Here is a 15,651-nt window from a genome sequence, read left to right as displayed (position 1 = left end):
TTCTGGAGAGAACCTCAGATTATTAAATTTGAAAGTGCTTTCCATATTTGGATCAACATAGGCTACAATTGTGAACACATTTTCTGCAATGCACATCAAGTCACGCTTCCATGCGCATTTTACAGACTGCAACTTACAATCACAACTTCATTGTGCTGTTACTCCTTTCGAGCCGAATTTCACAAAATTGGTCAGCTCCCAACAGCATCAGGTGTTTTATTAATGGTGATTAGAATTATTTATTTATTTCAGTAAATGTAATCGTTTAGATATCATAAAAGTTAGGCTATAATATTATTAATCTGGTTGGTTTGTATTGGTGAAGTAATATGTAAATCATATGCGGCCCGTGAGACTTGCACTTAGACCCAGTGGAAAAAAGGTTGAGAACCACTGCTCTAACCAGTATGCATGTTTGTTTTGGTCATGGTGACCTTTATCCTGGTGCAGCGTGATCTTTGCATACTGTTAAAGGTAATAATTGTCACTCAATTTTACAACCTGCAGTTTTTAAAATAAGCACACTAGGGTTTGCACTGGGTGTTCTTCTATCTCATTTGGCAGAGCAGGATGCTGGTCAAGGTCATAAGAGTTTGAATGAGAGAAAGCACATTGACTGTGTATCTTGAATGCACTGCTTTGAATGAAAGTGTATATAAAATATGCAAATATATTATGCAAATGTAGCCTAAATGTTATGTTCAAGGAAAGCTTATTGTAGGTATTGAGGGCAGTTGAATGGACAAATGTTGATATTAAATTTGTTAGAAAAATTCTGGTTTGCCTTTTCTACTTGGTTTTGAGTCACTGTTTCATGAACATTCTAGCTTTAATTGCTCATCTTATTTTATAAATCACCTCTGTCCTAGGTACATCTATGAAGCAACCACTTGCATGCCATTGGCTGACTTTTCGTATCTTGGTTGTCAGTTTGAAAAAGGGTTTGTCATCACATTGCAAAGGTCAGACTTTGTAATTTGTAATAATTTGGTTTTGAATGTAAGATTTACACCAGATGTTTAATTTTATGAAAAACCTCAATATGTGGCTGAAAAGTTACTGTTGTCAAAAAATTGTTGTGGTGATCCTCTTCAAAATGTTGTGTTAAGCAGACATTTAAATTCTGGGTATGGCACCTGTTATCTCAGCTCCCAGGAATCTTTACTTAAATGTCCAACCTTATAAAGTTACATGGCAAAGAAATGTGTGTATGATTAATTATTTTCTCCTAGCTAATTATTTAATCCAGTTGTAAAAGGCGAGACCTTTCCGAGAGGCTCTTTTATTTTTTTTAGAGGATGCTCATGTTTCAAAACAAGTCCCCAGTTATCTTTAACTCCTTACCCTTTTCATTTCGGATCTGGCTAAATTTATTAGGTGACAGCTGGCAGAGGTATTTTTAGAACACAGGTGGTCATGAGAGCCTTCCTGCCCTGCAGTTCCTCTACAGTCAAGTGCAGAACCGAGGCAGAACAAAGCCAGTCCAGTCCTCAAAACGCTCTCACCCATCAAATACAGGTTCAGTCCCACCAACAGAAAGACTCCTGCAGACCTGTTCAATGAACTAACACCTCCTGCACTCTTTGAGTAGTGGCCATGTCATTTTAAAATGTGTTTGGTTGTCTGTCAAAATGAAATCCTAAAATATATGTGTTAGTGTTAATGTGTCTGGTCATTTTGGATCGTAAACATAGTTTAAAAAATATCATATTGAAATATTCACAAGGCTAAACTAATGGTCCCAGCTGTGCTACCAAGGCATGATCTTGCTGCCCATTGGCATTAGCGGAGCGTGCCACGGGAGCCCTTCTGCAGAGGTTACTTGAGCACAGCTGAGTGGGGCAGAGGGGAAGTGTTCCATATCACTTCTTACCTTCAATAAACATTGCCTTCATTAAACAGCTGAAGTTCTGTTCATAGTTCCCTGAAAACTTTAGAACCTGAGTTAATTAGAATCTGGAGAGTTCTAGTAAGGAAAGGACGTGACGTGTGGCCAAGTATGGTGTCCCATACTTGGAATTTGTGCTCTGCATTTAACCCATCCAAAAGCACACACACACAGCAGTGAGTAGTACACAAACACAAGCACACACACATACACACCGTGAACACACCCCCGGAGCAGTGGGCAGCAAATGCTGCAGCGCCCTGGGTTCGGTGCCTTGATGTGTTGTGTTTGTTTGATCACTTGGAACACTTGCCCTGGATGATGTAATTTGCATTTAATCCTTCAATTAATTGGTCTTTTTGAAGTCAAGCCAGGACTTCTGAAAAATAAAAAAATAAAAAAAAAAACTTTTGCTGAGTGCCTATTGTATAAACCTTTTCACAAACAAGCCTTGTTGATCACAGAGTCTTGTTAATTCAGGAGCTGTTGGTGAATACTAGCACAGTAAGGTTGATTCATTCATTTTTATCTTTCTCCGCTCCATGTTTGCTGTCTTAAATTTCTCTTAAGGAACAAAAATTACAGAGCAAAATAAAAACAGACTGCCTGCAGTCCAGATTAGTGTACATTCATAGGTCGGAGTATCTATATTTACCCCAGAGCCAACAGAGCACCTGAAAACACACTGCACTAGTGGGCAGAGTGGCCTATCCAACCTTCAAGCTTTATGTAAAAGGATTTGTCTCAAGATGTGTTAAGTCCTCAACAAGCGTGGCTTGTAACTAAGGGGTGGCAGTCTGTTGTGAGTCTGTTTTCTTATCTGTGTTAAATCCTACGTAAAATGATTTACATGGTTTAGATATCAGAATGATAACTCCATGAATGAAAAAAAAGTTGCTGTCTAAACTGAGGTTTCCTCTACACTGTTGAGCAAATGTTTTGTTGCTGATCTGCTGCACATTTCTAAGGGACCTGTTTCTTTCAACTTTATGAATTCCAACATTTTTGTATCAAAATAAAATCTCTAGAGACCCTATATTTATAGGAACAGTTCACCCAAAAATTAACATTCATCGTTTATTCAGCCTCATATCATGACTTTCTTCTGCTGGACACAAAAGTAGATATTTTGGAAAATGTTGAGGTCCAAACAACATTGAACCCCATTGACTTTTGTTGTATGAATCAAAATAAGAGAGAAATAGATACGATAAATGTTAGAAAGCAAGTCATACAGGTTTAGAGCAGCATGGGGGTGAGAAAATTATGAAAGAATGTTCTTTTTTTTTTTTGTGAACTGGCCCTTGATGGTCAATTTATATATTTTTTTCTTGTTTCAGTCATGTAAAAAAAAAAAAGATTAAAATGACAGGCCAGAATATGGACGTATGTGAGTTTTAAACCAACTTTTAATGGGATTACTTTCTTTGTGTTCTTGTGGGAATGAAGTAGGGCTGGACCAATATCTTTTTTTATTCAAATATTCTTTCGGTGGGTTGGCATTCGATTTTGAATTTTGAGATTCGAATATTCTTTTTTTTTTTTTTTTTTTTAAACACCTGGCATCCCCCACGAAACAATTCACATTCGCTCTTTAATATTAATCGCCCATGAGTGAACGTCATGATTGAGTTCATCTGAAAGAGAAGACAAAAATGCAGTAGACCTCAGCTGTGTGGGAGCACTTTAAATTGAGTGAAGACAAGAGAAAGGCAATGTGCCAAATATGTGATTTAAAACTGGCCTACCACAACAGCACATCAAGTTTGAAAAGTTCTGAAAGTAGCCTTTGTTGGTGTAAAAAACAAGCTGCTTTTATCCACCATGTTAATCAGTAATTTTACACATGATAAAAATGTGCACTTAATTTGCTTGGAAAATACTTGCTAAAAAAAACCCTACAGTAGCCCAGCCTAATAATAATTTGTCTGTATTAAAAGTATTGCTCTTAACAAACCTGTTTGTTTTGTATCACTAGTGCAGTGTCCGTTCTCTGAGCATATAAGCCCTGCCTGCATGAGGAGTGCGGTGGATGAACGGTTCTCGACATAATAAAAATGCAAACAGACAGACAGACACACAGAGATTCCTGCCTTTATTACACCATGTCTACACCGGTGTCTATTACACTGCCACGCCGCACAGCTAAAGTCTGTCTACACTGGATGTGACAAAGCGACCGTAGAAAATCAGTTGAAATTTGTGTCAGTACATCATAAATAGAATGCAGCAACAGTTTACTGTCGGGAATTTGTCGCGCCGCGCCGCATCCAGTGTAGACAGCATTATAGGTTCTATTGTATTTTGTCACATCTGGTGTAGACACGGTGTTGAGAGAAAAATATTTTCAGCCCCCTCCCTCCGAAGCTTCCAATATTCAGTGTTGATTACTACCAAAGTTTCGATGCTCAAAAAATGGTATTTGGACCAACCCTTGAAAGAAGTGTGTGTTACATCTCAACCAGCCCCTGAAACATTAGACATGAGTGTATGTGGTGATACCTATTAGGTTCATTTGCCGTGCTATTTTCATATTGGGATGGAGCGAGAGAGAGAGAGAGAGAGAGAGAGAGAGAGAGAGAGAGGTGGGGGTGGACTGGTCTCCACTCCTCCTAAGAGCATTACGAGTGCATTTGTTTGTGACATTAGCGGAGTGTGCCGTCACTGTCATATGGCAAGCCAAGGCAGCCTCGACTGGTTTAGAGCAGAGACGGTTATTCTGGATCACAACTGTTCACCCGCCACTGTACCCAGCAGTGCCCTGGGCTTAATCCTGAGCGGAACGCAGCCTGTCACAGAGGTAAAGGGGGGACAACTCTCACGAGTCTTGGGGGAGATCAGACACAGTCATTCCGCATGATTTTCTCATGCGTATTATTGGAAAAACGGTGTGTAACTGAGGTTTCTTTGCATTTTGCTTCTTTCTCTCCTTTTTTCTTGAACTAAATGGTGTGATACTTTGTTTTTGATTTGTCTACTGCATGAAGTTTAGGTGAATTTTCTGTCTTGTTAAATGTTCTAATTAAGTGTCTCATTGTTTGAGAAGTTGGCACAGGTGAACTCTGCTTTCTCTGCTGTCAAACTATCTGCTGTTAATAGTCTGCAATTCTGAGTTTGTGTTCTATGTGTCGTTTTTAAAGAGCAATTTCTTACCCTTATGTAGTTCCAAACGTGTGAGTTTATTTTTTCTGTGGAACACAGAAGATGATGTTAGACAACAGACGTCATTTTTAATATTTAATAAAGTCAATGGTGACTGAGACTAGCTATTATCTTTAAAGGTCATAAGTGAAGTTTTTTTTTTTTTTTTTTTTGGGGGGTGAACTAGGCTATGCCTTGAATTGAAACACCAATAAGTTTGTTTCATATTCTGCATCTATTGTGTTGACTGATGTATAGAGTATCATCATAATTAGTGATTGAAGAACACATGTTGTTTTAACCAATTTGTCTATTTTAATGCTAAATTTATTTTCACTAAATTCATGTTTCTCTTTTGTATTATTCACCTTTTCCTAAATAGATGTAATGTTTCTACATTTTCTTAAACTTTTCTTAATAGATGACATAACGACTTGAATGGCTATGTCTAATGTCTTGAATATCAATATTGTCCATTTAAATCCAAAATCTTTTGTCTATACACATAATGTTTATGCATTTTCTTTGAAACTTCTCTTAGAAGGTTCTGAAGAACTTTAAGAGGAATAATATATATTATACTTCATAGAACAACAATTGAATATTAATAGATTGGTATGTGATTGTCTAAAATGGTAATTTTTTTTTGTCTTGTTCTCTTAACAGCTTTCTTCTCCAGCTTCTTGTTCGTTAATGGAGTTCCGGCAGGGCAGCGGTGATTACTGCCATGCCCAACATCGCAGCGCTTGATCACGGGTGGATATGCCCTGAAATCTGCCACTGAATGTTCGGAGAAACGCCTTCTCTGCTCTTCTTTTGCTGGTCTTTCTGACTGACCGCTTTGCTGTGCACCAAATGGGTTAATTGACATCGTGGCACCTGGCATTTAGCTACCAGACACTGTTCCACCTGTCTAGCTGCCCGGCAGAACATCCCTATCAAGAGGAAGAGGCAGATTTGTTGGAAGAGGAAGACTTTTGTGGCCTCTATTTACCAAGAAAGGCAGCTTTCAATTTTATGTGCTGATTAGTAGTGATTTATCACAGAGGATCCTGCAAATCCCTGACACCTTCACTGTGATAGTGTATCTGCTGTAGAACTGCTCTAGGTCAGAGTAGTTCCATACTGTGAGTGGAGCTGTGTGGATCCTGGCCCGGATTGGGTGCTCTTTTCTTCTGTAGAGTGGAGGGACACCAGAATGGCCAGGATGAACCGTCCGGCTCCTGTCGAGGTCTGCTACAAAAACATGCGCTTCCTTATCACACACAACCCAACCAATGCTTCACTAAGCAGCTTCATTGAGGTGAGAGACCATTCAGACATGTGCAACACAGATTATTTTAAAACATGAAAGATGACATACATACTGCTCTGAAACGTCTGTAACTACTCTTATGTGACACATAATGCCACACATAAATGAACCACAACCAAGAACAAATTCAAAAGGTTTGTTCAAAATTCTAAATGTACTCTGTTTTGTCCCTCAAAACTTGTGCAATCTTGTTTCCTCAGGATCTGAAGAAGTATGGGGCAACAACAGTGGTGCGTGTGTGTGAAATCACCTACGATAAGACACCACTGGAAAAGGATGGGATTACTGTTATGGTGAGATATATTTCTTTGTCATATTGACAATAAGTGTAATCTGTAAAGTATTTTTTTATTTGTTAAAAAAAAAAAACTGCAGTCCTTTTTTTATTTTTTTGTTTGAAAATACAGGCAAGGGGTTTGAGTTATGTTAAAACTAGATATTGGGCCGATAATAAATATATATTTTTTAATATTTAAACATTTTTGCACTGTTATTGGTACTTCAATACTAGGTCTACTGATAAATGGCAAAATCTTGTTTTAAATGAACTTTTGGGAACATTCCACTTCGTCTTAATTGACACAACATTATTCCTTTTTTGTTAAATATTTATTATTATTATTATTATTATTATTATTATTATTATTACTATTATTATTATTATTATAGTAATGTTAAATTAAGACAAATTACTATTATTAAAAATATTAATAATAATGCTAATAATATGTATTATTATTGTATTAAAATAATTAAATATAAAAAACTATTCAGTTAGGACATTATTATTTGTAGTCTTATTATTTATTTAGCATTTTGTCAAAGCAAAAAAAAAAAAAACCTTATTAAAAACAACAATTAGGTAAACATCAGTTAACACACACATTAAAATAATATCCATATGGATAAAAAAATCAATATCAGTCGATCTCTAATGTATTGTGTTAGTTGGGTGTTGTAGACTGACATTTAAAAAATAAATAAATAATATTTTTTTCAGTGTAATATTGACTTTAATACAGTGACCTATTATATATTTTTTCTCTCTTTAGATGCACTTGGTCTTCTGTACTGTAAATGTACATACAGTATGCACACACACTCACTCTGTCACTTACATGTAATAATCGTGGACAGTTTCCCAGTCTTGGCACTCCATGCCACCCTTCCTTTTAATTAACACTCTTGCTATACTGCAGTGATACTGCTGTAATTGGTGGTATGAAGGTGATTGGCTCCCTTTATCTTGTAAAGCCTTTGTCTGGATTCATATGTAGGATGAAGTTCATTCTGGTTAGCATAAACCATATCTACACAGCCCTTCAATGCACATCTAGTCCTGGAACACACATGCTGTATGAATTGGCCGCCCAGTCATGTGATATGATGTCACATGAAGTGAGATGAGGTTGCTTTCTGTCTGGTGCTCTGAAGGGAGCTCCGCATTTGAGGATTCAATCCAATAGCGTTCTGCCAAACATCAGATCTTTCTCTGCCTTCACCTTTTTTTTTAACAACTTGAATCATCATCCACATGTGTTTTCAATTTGGCTTATCAACATTTCCCCTTTACCATGACAGCCAGAGAGGAGCTTGATCTCTCTTTCCCTCTGCGCTTTTTATTAAGTCTCATACACCCTTGTGTCTTTTCACTCTGCCTGACTTCTCATTAAATGATAAGACATATACATGACACTACATATTTAACTTTGATTTCTAGGAGAATAGCTTTCCAAGCCTCCTAGATTGACTCAATATCATTGTGAATTTATCCAGAATGCTGGCGCATGCCAGGCTTTACTTTTAAAAACTCTGTGAAGTGCATGAGAAGTTATGTAAATCAATTTCCTCCTCTGTGCCATCAAGAGAACAGTAAGTTTCCGCAAGAGAGAATCACTATTGACTACAGAGCCTGTTTGAAACATCACTGCTGTGTTTATGCTCAGCTGGACAAGATGTAATGCTTCAGTCCGTGGCTCTCCATCAAAAGAACATGGAGCTTGTTACAAACATGACTGCATTCATCTAGACAGGATAAAGTGCCATTGTTTAGTTTGTGAATATATTCAAGAGCTGTTCCTCAACAAGATTTTAGAGGATCAATTTGAATATTGTACATAGTTACTTAAAGCTACAGTGTGTATTTTCTGTATCAGTAGAGTCACAGAATGTAATTGCTAAAATTATGATTGTTTTCGAACAGGTATTGCAAAATGCCCCCCATCTGCTATTGGTTGGAACAAAACAGATCTCGCCCCGAACTCACAGCATTGGTTGAGCCAGTGTTGCTGTTTTCAGGCTAGTCAGGATACTTAAACAGAACAATGTTTTGATTGTTCCATAGAGCCACAGTGTTTATACTTTTCTAAGAAATAAGCTTACAAATGGCTTGCTAATGCTGTCAGGAGAAAAAAAACAAAACAACAGTAATTACACATTTTGGAAAAAGTTAGGTTTAAATCAAGTCAGGTCTGTACTGTTGCAGTTTGCCTCAGTTATTTTCAAATTCAGAGAAAGCATTTCCACTACCATTCAAAAGTTTGAGGTCACAAACAACTTTTTGTTAATGCTTTTATTTAGGAAGGATACATTAAAGTGATAGAGTGACAGTAAAGATATTTATAATGTTACAAAATGTTTCCATTCCTAATAAGTGCTATTCTTTTTAACGTTCTATTCTTCAAAGAATCCTGAAAAAATGTATCACTGTTTCCACAAAAATATTAAGCAACACAAATGCTTTCAACATTTATAATAAGAAGAAATGTTTCTTGAGTGTCACACATCAGAAGCGATATGATTGATTTCTGAAGGATCATGTGACAGGAGTAGACTGGAGTAATGGCTGCTGCTAATTCAGCTTTGCTATCAAAGAAATACATTTTAACATATATTAAAATAAAAAGTTACTTAATTTTTTTTAACTGCATTTTTGTTTGGGAAAAAAAGTAGACTTTGTGGGCATAAGGTACTTTTGTCGAATATTAAAAAAAAAACATACTTGCTCCAAACTTTAATCGTTTTGCTTTTGAAGTATTGTTCTGCAGTACAGCTGTCCTTGTATTTTTAGCTGGTGTAGAAGAAAGGTTTTTAGTGTAGGAAACATATTTTAGCTTTGAAATGGAAACATGTAATTGCTGCACCATTAGCAGTGGTGCAAAACAGAATTGCAAATTTTCTTTCATTGTTCAGAGTAACGTCCTGCCCCACTCTCTTACCAATTATACAGAAGTTCCTATGTCACACTGTTTAAATCATAGACTGTATAAAAACATCACCCATAAACTCTTGAAGAGCGTTTTTGAAGCTCAAAGTGTGCAGAGCGGGCCGTCGCCATCTTGGCAGCGCGTCACCGCGCGACTCTCCCGGATAATCGAAAATGGTCAAAAAGGCGGGAGCTGGTTGCTGAAGCCACGCCCACCTAGCTCGACGCCATTGTCAGCAGCGGCAATCCACCTGTCACTCAAGTGGCTACGCCTTTAATTATGCAGAACTTTAAGGCTTAATATAATTTAAACGGATGAGTTATGAAAAAATTCACCCCCTCACAGTTGTCATGAAGGGCAAAATTAGCTATATAGACCAAAATAATTTTTTGAATCAGGCTGTAAAGGTTTTTTTTTTTTTTTTTTTTTTTTTTTTTGCTGTAAATTTGGGCATTTTAACATGGGGAGTCTATGGGACTGACTCCCTTTTGCAGCCAGTCTCAAGCTGCCAGTCGATGAATTACAGTTTTAGTCACTTCCTTGTTGGCTTCACGAGAGAGAGCGGGAGGTTGCCGCTCGGTTTAAATGGTATTTTGAATGCCACAGTATTACCTGAGAATGGTTTGCATGGTTTTCCATGCATGTTGACTTACTTTCTGTATGCTCTCTCTTTTTCTGTTTACGGACTGTAATTGTTTTTTTTTTTTTTTTTTTTTCTGGTTATATAAACTGACCACTTCTGCTCTTCAAAAGAGGAGATGAGGCAATACCTTTGCGGGGGTCAGAACATGGAATGGGATTTCCTCTGTATTTCACTTAACTCCAGATGGATTTAAATGGTCATCCTCCCCATTTTTACACCGTTGGATCAGAAAAGTTCAGTGAACTCAATAGGTTGTGTGGTATTATTTCAGTTTATGATTAATCTGTGGATTTCAGATCTCATTTGTCTTATAAGCATAAGATGATAAAAAGTCTAGATAAACTGTTTAAAACAAACCAAAAAGTATGAATCACACTTAAATAAAAACTTAAATTCTTGTATAGTTCATGAAAGTTCATAAAACAATGTTTCTTTTTGATGAGAAAACAGATCAGTGAGCAGATTTGTTGACATTTGGGTGCCTTATGTCAGTATTTCATTCTCCGAAGTTCAAATTTTAAAAACAAGAACCCCTTTAAAGGAAGTAATGAAACTGAAGTGTTGGTTGACAGCAAACAGGTGCCTCAAACCTCTCCTGCTCTCTTGTAAGCAGAATCTCGAGTTGCTGAAGGAATAGCAGGTATGGGCATTTTCCACAATTAGGCCCCACGCTGCTGGTTCTGGAGTTGGTGTGCCCTGGCAAGAGTACAGAGCACTTCCATCTTGGAATGGACTCTTGGAATTAATAGCCTACTGTTGACATACCAGACAAGGAGGGGCCTATTAACCTCTTAGTGGATTAAAATGTTATTTTTAAACTAGGAGATTCTCATAGACGGTCCTCGTAGAAAATAGTCTTCTTAACTCGCTCCCTATAAATGTCCCCTTTTCTGAGAAAGCAGCGATGCAAAACACCATGCTGTGTTTGTCAGTGTATTTTGACCCAGCACATTTGTGTTTTTAAAACATCATTCAGATTCAGTCTTCCATAAAAAAGCTGCCTGTATAAAGAAAAAAGTCTTACCATTTTTACTATTTAAAATGTATGTTTACCCACCCTCATGTTCTTTCAAACCTCTATGACTTTTTTCTTAGCTGAGCACAAAGAAGTGTTTTGAAGATTGTCTTGTGTGTGTGTTTTTTTTTTTTTTTTCGTCAGTACCGGTGTTGTAATGTGAGGTCAAAAACATTAGAAACATTCTTCAAAATATCACCTTTTGTGTACCACAGAAGAAAGTCACCCAGAAGAACATGAAAATTTTATAATTTTATTCTTTTTTCTTTTGTGCAAACATCCCTTTTAAGTACCTAAAGACTTTGAGACAGCTTAATGAAAAAGATGTGATCATTGCCCATTTGCATCTTACACAATTCTACATTTCAGATGATTCAGCTCTTGCACATGGTGTTAAATCGAGTTGTTCGTGACAGATCTTATTGAACCGGTAGAGTTGACAGGACGAGTGCCATGTTTGCTGTTGCAGAACTTGTGAAAATCACACAGGAATCATCAAAGGGATTCGCAGGCTGCTGTGAATCTGAGATGATGCATAACGCTGAATCTTTATAGAGCACCATCTGCTGGTGGTGACTGGAGTCATTTATTTCCCTTTAATTTGTTTCCTTTTATCTTATCTGCTAGTGTTTTGTGTCTCTCTATACAAGTATTTCCCCTTTCAATTTAAAATAGTGTAACGCACAGACACATTAAAATATGTAACGATAATAGATGTGAACTCATCCTCCTGTTTCTCTTCCTCAGGATTGGCCCTTTGATGACGGCGCACCTCCTCCTACCAAGATCGTGGATGACTGGCTTAGTCTGCTGAAGAATAAGTTCTGTGAGGATCCAGGCTGCTGCGTGGCTGTGCATTGTGTGGCCGGACTGGGCCGGTGAGTGTCAAGCCATCTGTTGTTCCAGACGTGCTGCTAACGCCAAAGTTAAAACCACTGTATGATATGTTAAGAATTGAACACAACTTTATTAAACCAGTGTGCCAAACCAGTGCAGTGCCCACACTGAATAGATTTTTTTTTTTTATTCCACAGTGGAATTATATGGCAACTCAAGTCTATTTTGGTTGAAGATGTGACATCTAATGACTATTTTTGCTAAAATATCACCGCCTTGTCGATGACACTGTAATGTTGGTTTCACACTGCAAGCGTGAGCAGCGCATATTTTTTTTGGGGTGCATGTTAATCAATGAGTGCATTCACACCGGCAGCAGTAGCAGCGTGTGAGCAGCAGTGAAGCAGGGGTTTCGGTGCAGAGTCTATTTTTGCTGCGCAGCTGACACTCAGTTAAAGTGACAGCACACTTTTGATGGACAAAATAAACAAAAAGTGCACAGAATAAGCATGTCAAGTGTGTTTTAACACGAACTGGAGTATGTCAGGAAAGAACATGAAGAATCAAAAATATGTATAGAAGATTTACCCATTTTAACTTTTTTGTAATTTTTAATTGCCATAAGCAAATTATAACTTAAAACATTTTATCAAACTCACAGCATACAGTTAATCTTGCTCAGGATCAGGATCAGAAATTGTAGACGTGCAAATGATCTGAATCTGAATTTGATGGGTCAGGCTTTATGTGGCTCCCTTCTCTCTTACAAGAATTCTCAAACATATCAACAGCCTTTCCCAGGATCTGTTGCTCTTTTTCCCTCAGAATGCAATCAAGGACTGTGTGTGTTATATCTCTGGCAGAGCTTTAAGCTGGCTCATGTTATTGTAGTGTTTGAGTTCTGCTGTTTACATTTGGTTTCTCATCAATTTTTATTTTTTTGCTTTACCCCAAATACCCCTCAGCGACAGGCCTCTCAGTCTTGGCCCGTGTTCTCTGCAGGTCAAACCCATTCTGCCTGACCGCTGTGTGCCAAAACCAACCGTCCAAACGGACACACAATATTAATCCAAGTTTATTATTCGAAGCACAAAAGGTTGACGTCCGAAGACGAAACAGGAAGCGAATGATAAGCAGCTCTCTTAATTGCTCCTTCATATCTCTTTTCAGTGAGGGGTGCTGGTGTAGTCACGGTGTTGCCCTCTTATCTGGCCAGCTGTCAAAACACACAGACCTTAATTAAGCTGCGGCGCTAGAATTGTTGAGCCAGACGGTCAAATGTGGCGGTTCTGCGGGAATGGTAGGCTAATGACAGTCCGGTTTACCCTGCCTGCCCTCCTCCCACTTTGACCCCTGACCGCTTCTGCCGACAAGTTAAGCACCAAGCCTCTCTGACGTAGGTTGCAGCTCCTGTGGGAGCCCTCAGCAGTTTTTGACAGGGAGCCAATGTTTGCTTTAGTAGGATGATTTTGTGTTGTTACGCATTAGAAAGGGGCACACTCAGGAGACTTCAAAGCTGTCAGGACCCTGAGCGCAAACGGTAAAAATAGAAAAGGTCTCTGACAGGGGCTGACACACTCTAAAAATCTAAATTTATTGTATTTTAGTAAATCTGGGATTAGCACGTAATGACATTTAGGTTTTTTTCCCAGATAAAATGGCATTCATGATCTGACTGCTCTGTAAATGATTAAAATGATAGCTTAAAATTCATTGCCATCCATATGAAATGACATAAAATGGGTAGTCCACCCAAAAATGAAAATTTAGTCATTTACTCACCCCGGGGGTTAAAATTCGTCTAACAGTAGGGGGGACAATAAACATAAAATTTCTCAAAAGCAATTTTTGAAGGGGACACAAATAATACAGCTACAATTGTACTGGTAAGGATATGTATACACAGAGTATATGCTACTATTAGTGTAGCAGGGAGACAGTGTCTTCCCTAATGTGTCTTTGCAATAATGGAGTAGATGAGGGAAGCCCGCCTGAGATGGTACACCGTGCGCAGTGACGAGGACTTTGTGGTAAGAACAGTGCTCCATTTCGATCCTAGAGGTCGCCGGCCGCGAGGAAGACCCAAGAAGCGGTGGATGGACTCCATCACAGAGGATATGAGAGCGGTGGGCCTAGCCCGGAGGACGTCACATACAGAGCCAAATGGAGGAGACAGAGCCGAGCTGTGGACCCTGTGTGAACACGGGAGAACGCCAGGAAAAAGGAAGAGGAGATAGCTTAGATACATTAAAGCATTTGTGGTCGTGCCGCTAAAGCAGTTGTGTGCGTTGTAGACATTACTATACGTCGAGCAGATAACATTATTATTGCTAACATAGCAGACTTATCGAAAATGTTTTCTCTGTATTAAAGAGAAAACAATGACTTCATCCGATGTTTAAGTGAATAAAATAGCCTTGATAGCCGAGTTGCACAACTATTGTTTTTGCTCACCGACTTGTGTGTGTAGGTAATGCAGGGTTGCCAGGTTTTTACAACAAAACCCACCCAATTGCTACTCGGAACTAGCCCAGTCGAGTTTTGAGGGACTTCCCTGTTAAAAATTGTGTTCCGGGGGTAAAATACACGTTTTTTTGGTGGGGTTCCTCTGGTAAAATTTGCATTCCAAGGGCTAAATATCACATTATTGGGGTTGCTTCAACCCACGGCAACAGTGTTAAAGTAGCCCAGTTGGCAACACTGAGGTGATGTAAAAGAGGAAAGCAGGCATTTGGACCAAAGCACTGTGAGGCAAGGGGGGGGAGACTCGAAATATTTTGAAACCTAAAACGCATTTTTGCCCTGTTTGTTTTGTTTTACTACTTACAAAGTTTAAAGTATAAAACATTGTTATTTACAATACACAGCATGGTTTTTAATCATATTTTTAGGGGGGCCAACACTCAACTCTTATCAACTCTTCTTTTTGAATATGAATTGGTATTTGGCCTGTGAGGGTCTTGAAGCCATATAGTAGCTTTTATATATATATATAATATATGTATATGTATATATATATAATACTGTAACTGCAGACCTGTTCTCACATGCATTAGGTGGTATCCTTGCTGCGAAGGGCTGAATGGTTTACTTTTCCTGGAGAACCTATTGTTTCTGTGGGCTGTGCACACACAAAAGCTGTTTGAGGTGATGTTTCCTGGTATTAAACATTTTGTGTGTGTGTGTATGTTGCAGGGCTCCAGTGCTGGTGGCTCTGGCACTTATAGAGAGCGGAATGAAATATGAGGATGCCATTCAGTTGATCAGACAGTAAGTATACATTACAGCTAACAATACATTACCAACACCTTGGAGCAGAGCGATACAACACCCAGTCAATACAGTGAGCGATTCATTACAAGCACAGTAAATGATGCAGCACTGATACATGACAGATAGTGCAGATTGTGCAGCATTTATGCATTACAGCTAATTATACAGCACAAACAAATTAGAGCAAATTATGCAGTCAAGAAATGATGAATACAGTTTGCACTGATGTCACTATGAAATATAACAATAGCACACAATGGCGCTAATGCATTACAGAAAACAATTCGGCAAACAAATATTTTGTATATATCGCTAAAAACATGTATTTATATA

The 15,651-nt window shown here is 38.2% G+C and overlaps 1 protein-coding gene across 3 annotated transcripts in view; it reads left to right on the top strand.

Annotated features, from left to right (window-relative positions):
* The window catches only part of LOC109088992 (protein tyrosine phosphatase type IVA 3), a 35,757-nt gene that overhangs the window by 17,458 nt on the left and 2,648 nt on the right, over positions 1–15,651 (top strand). The window contains exons 1-5 of one of the 3 annotated variants that reach the window (XM_042741224.1): positions 4,527–4,688; positions 5,696–6,332; positions 6,545–6,637; positions 11,956–12,086; positions 15,241–15,315. In XM_042741224.1, the coding sequence (XP_042597158.1) occupies positions 6,228–6,332; positions 6,545–6,637; positions 11,956–12,086; positions 15,241–15,315 (404 nt within the window). In that variant the 5' untranslated portion in view covers positions 4,527–4,688; positions 5,696–6,227. Of the gene's footprint in view, positions 1–4,526; positions 4,777–5,695; positions 6,333–6,544; positions 6,638–11,955; positions 12,087–15,240; positions 15,316–15,651 lie in introns of those variants that run through there. The other 2 variants (XM_042741223.1, XM_042741226.1) reach the window with 2 other exon arrangements.

Source organism: Cyprinus carpio, chromosome B16 (assembly GCF_018340385.1).
Source record: "Cyprinus carpio isolate SPL01 chromosome B16, ASM1834038v1, whole genome shotgun sequence".
NCBI classification, from domain to species: domain Eukaryota; kingdom Metazoa; phylum Chordata; class Actinopteri; order Cypriniformes; family Cyprinidae; genus Cyprinus; species Cyprinus carpio.
The sequence above is the reverse complement of the archived record's forward strand: the minus strand, read 5'-3'. Positions and strand labels throughout refer to the sequence as shown.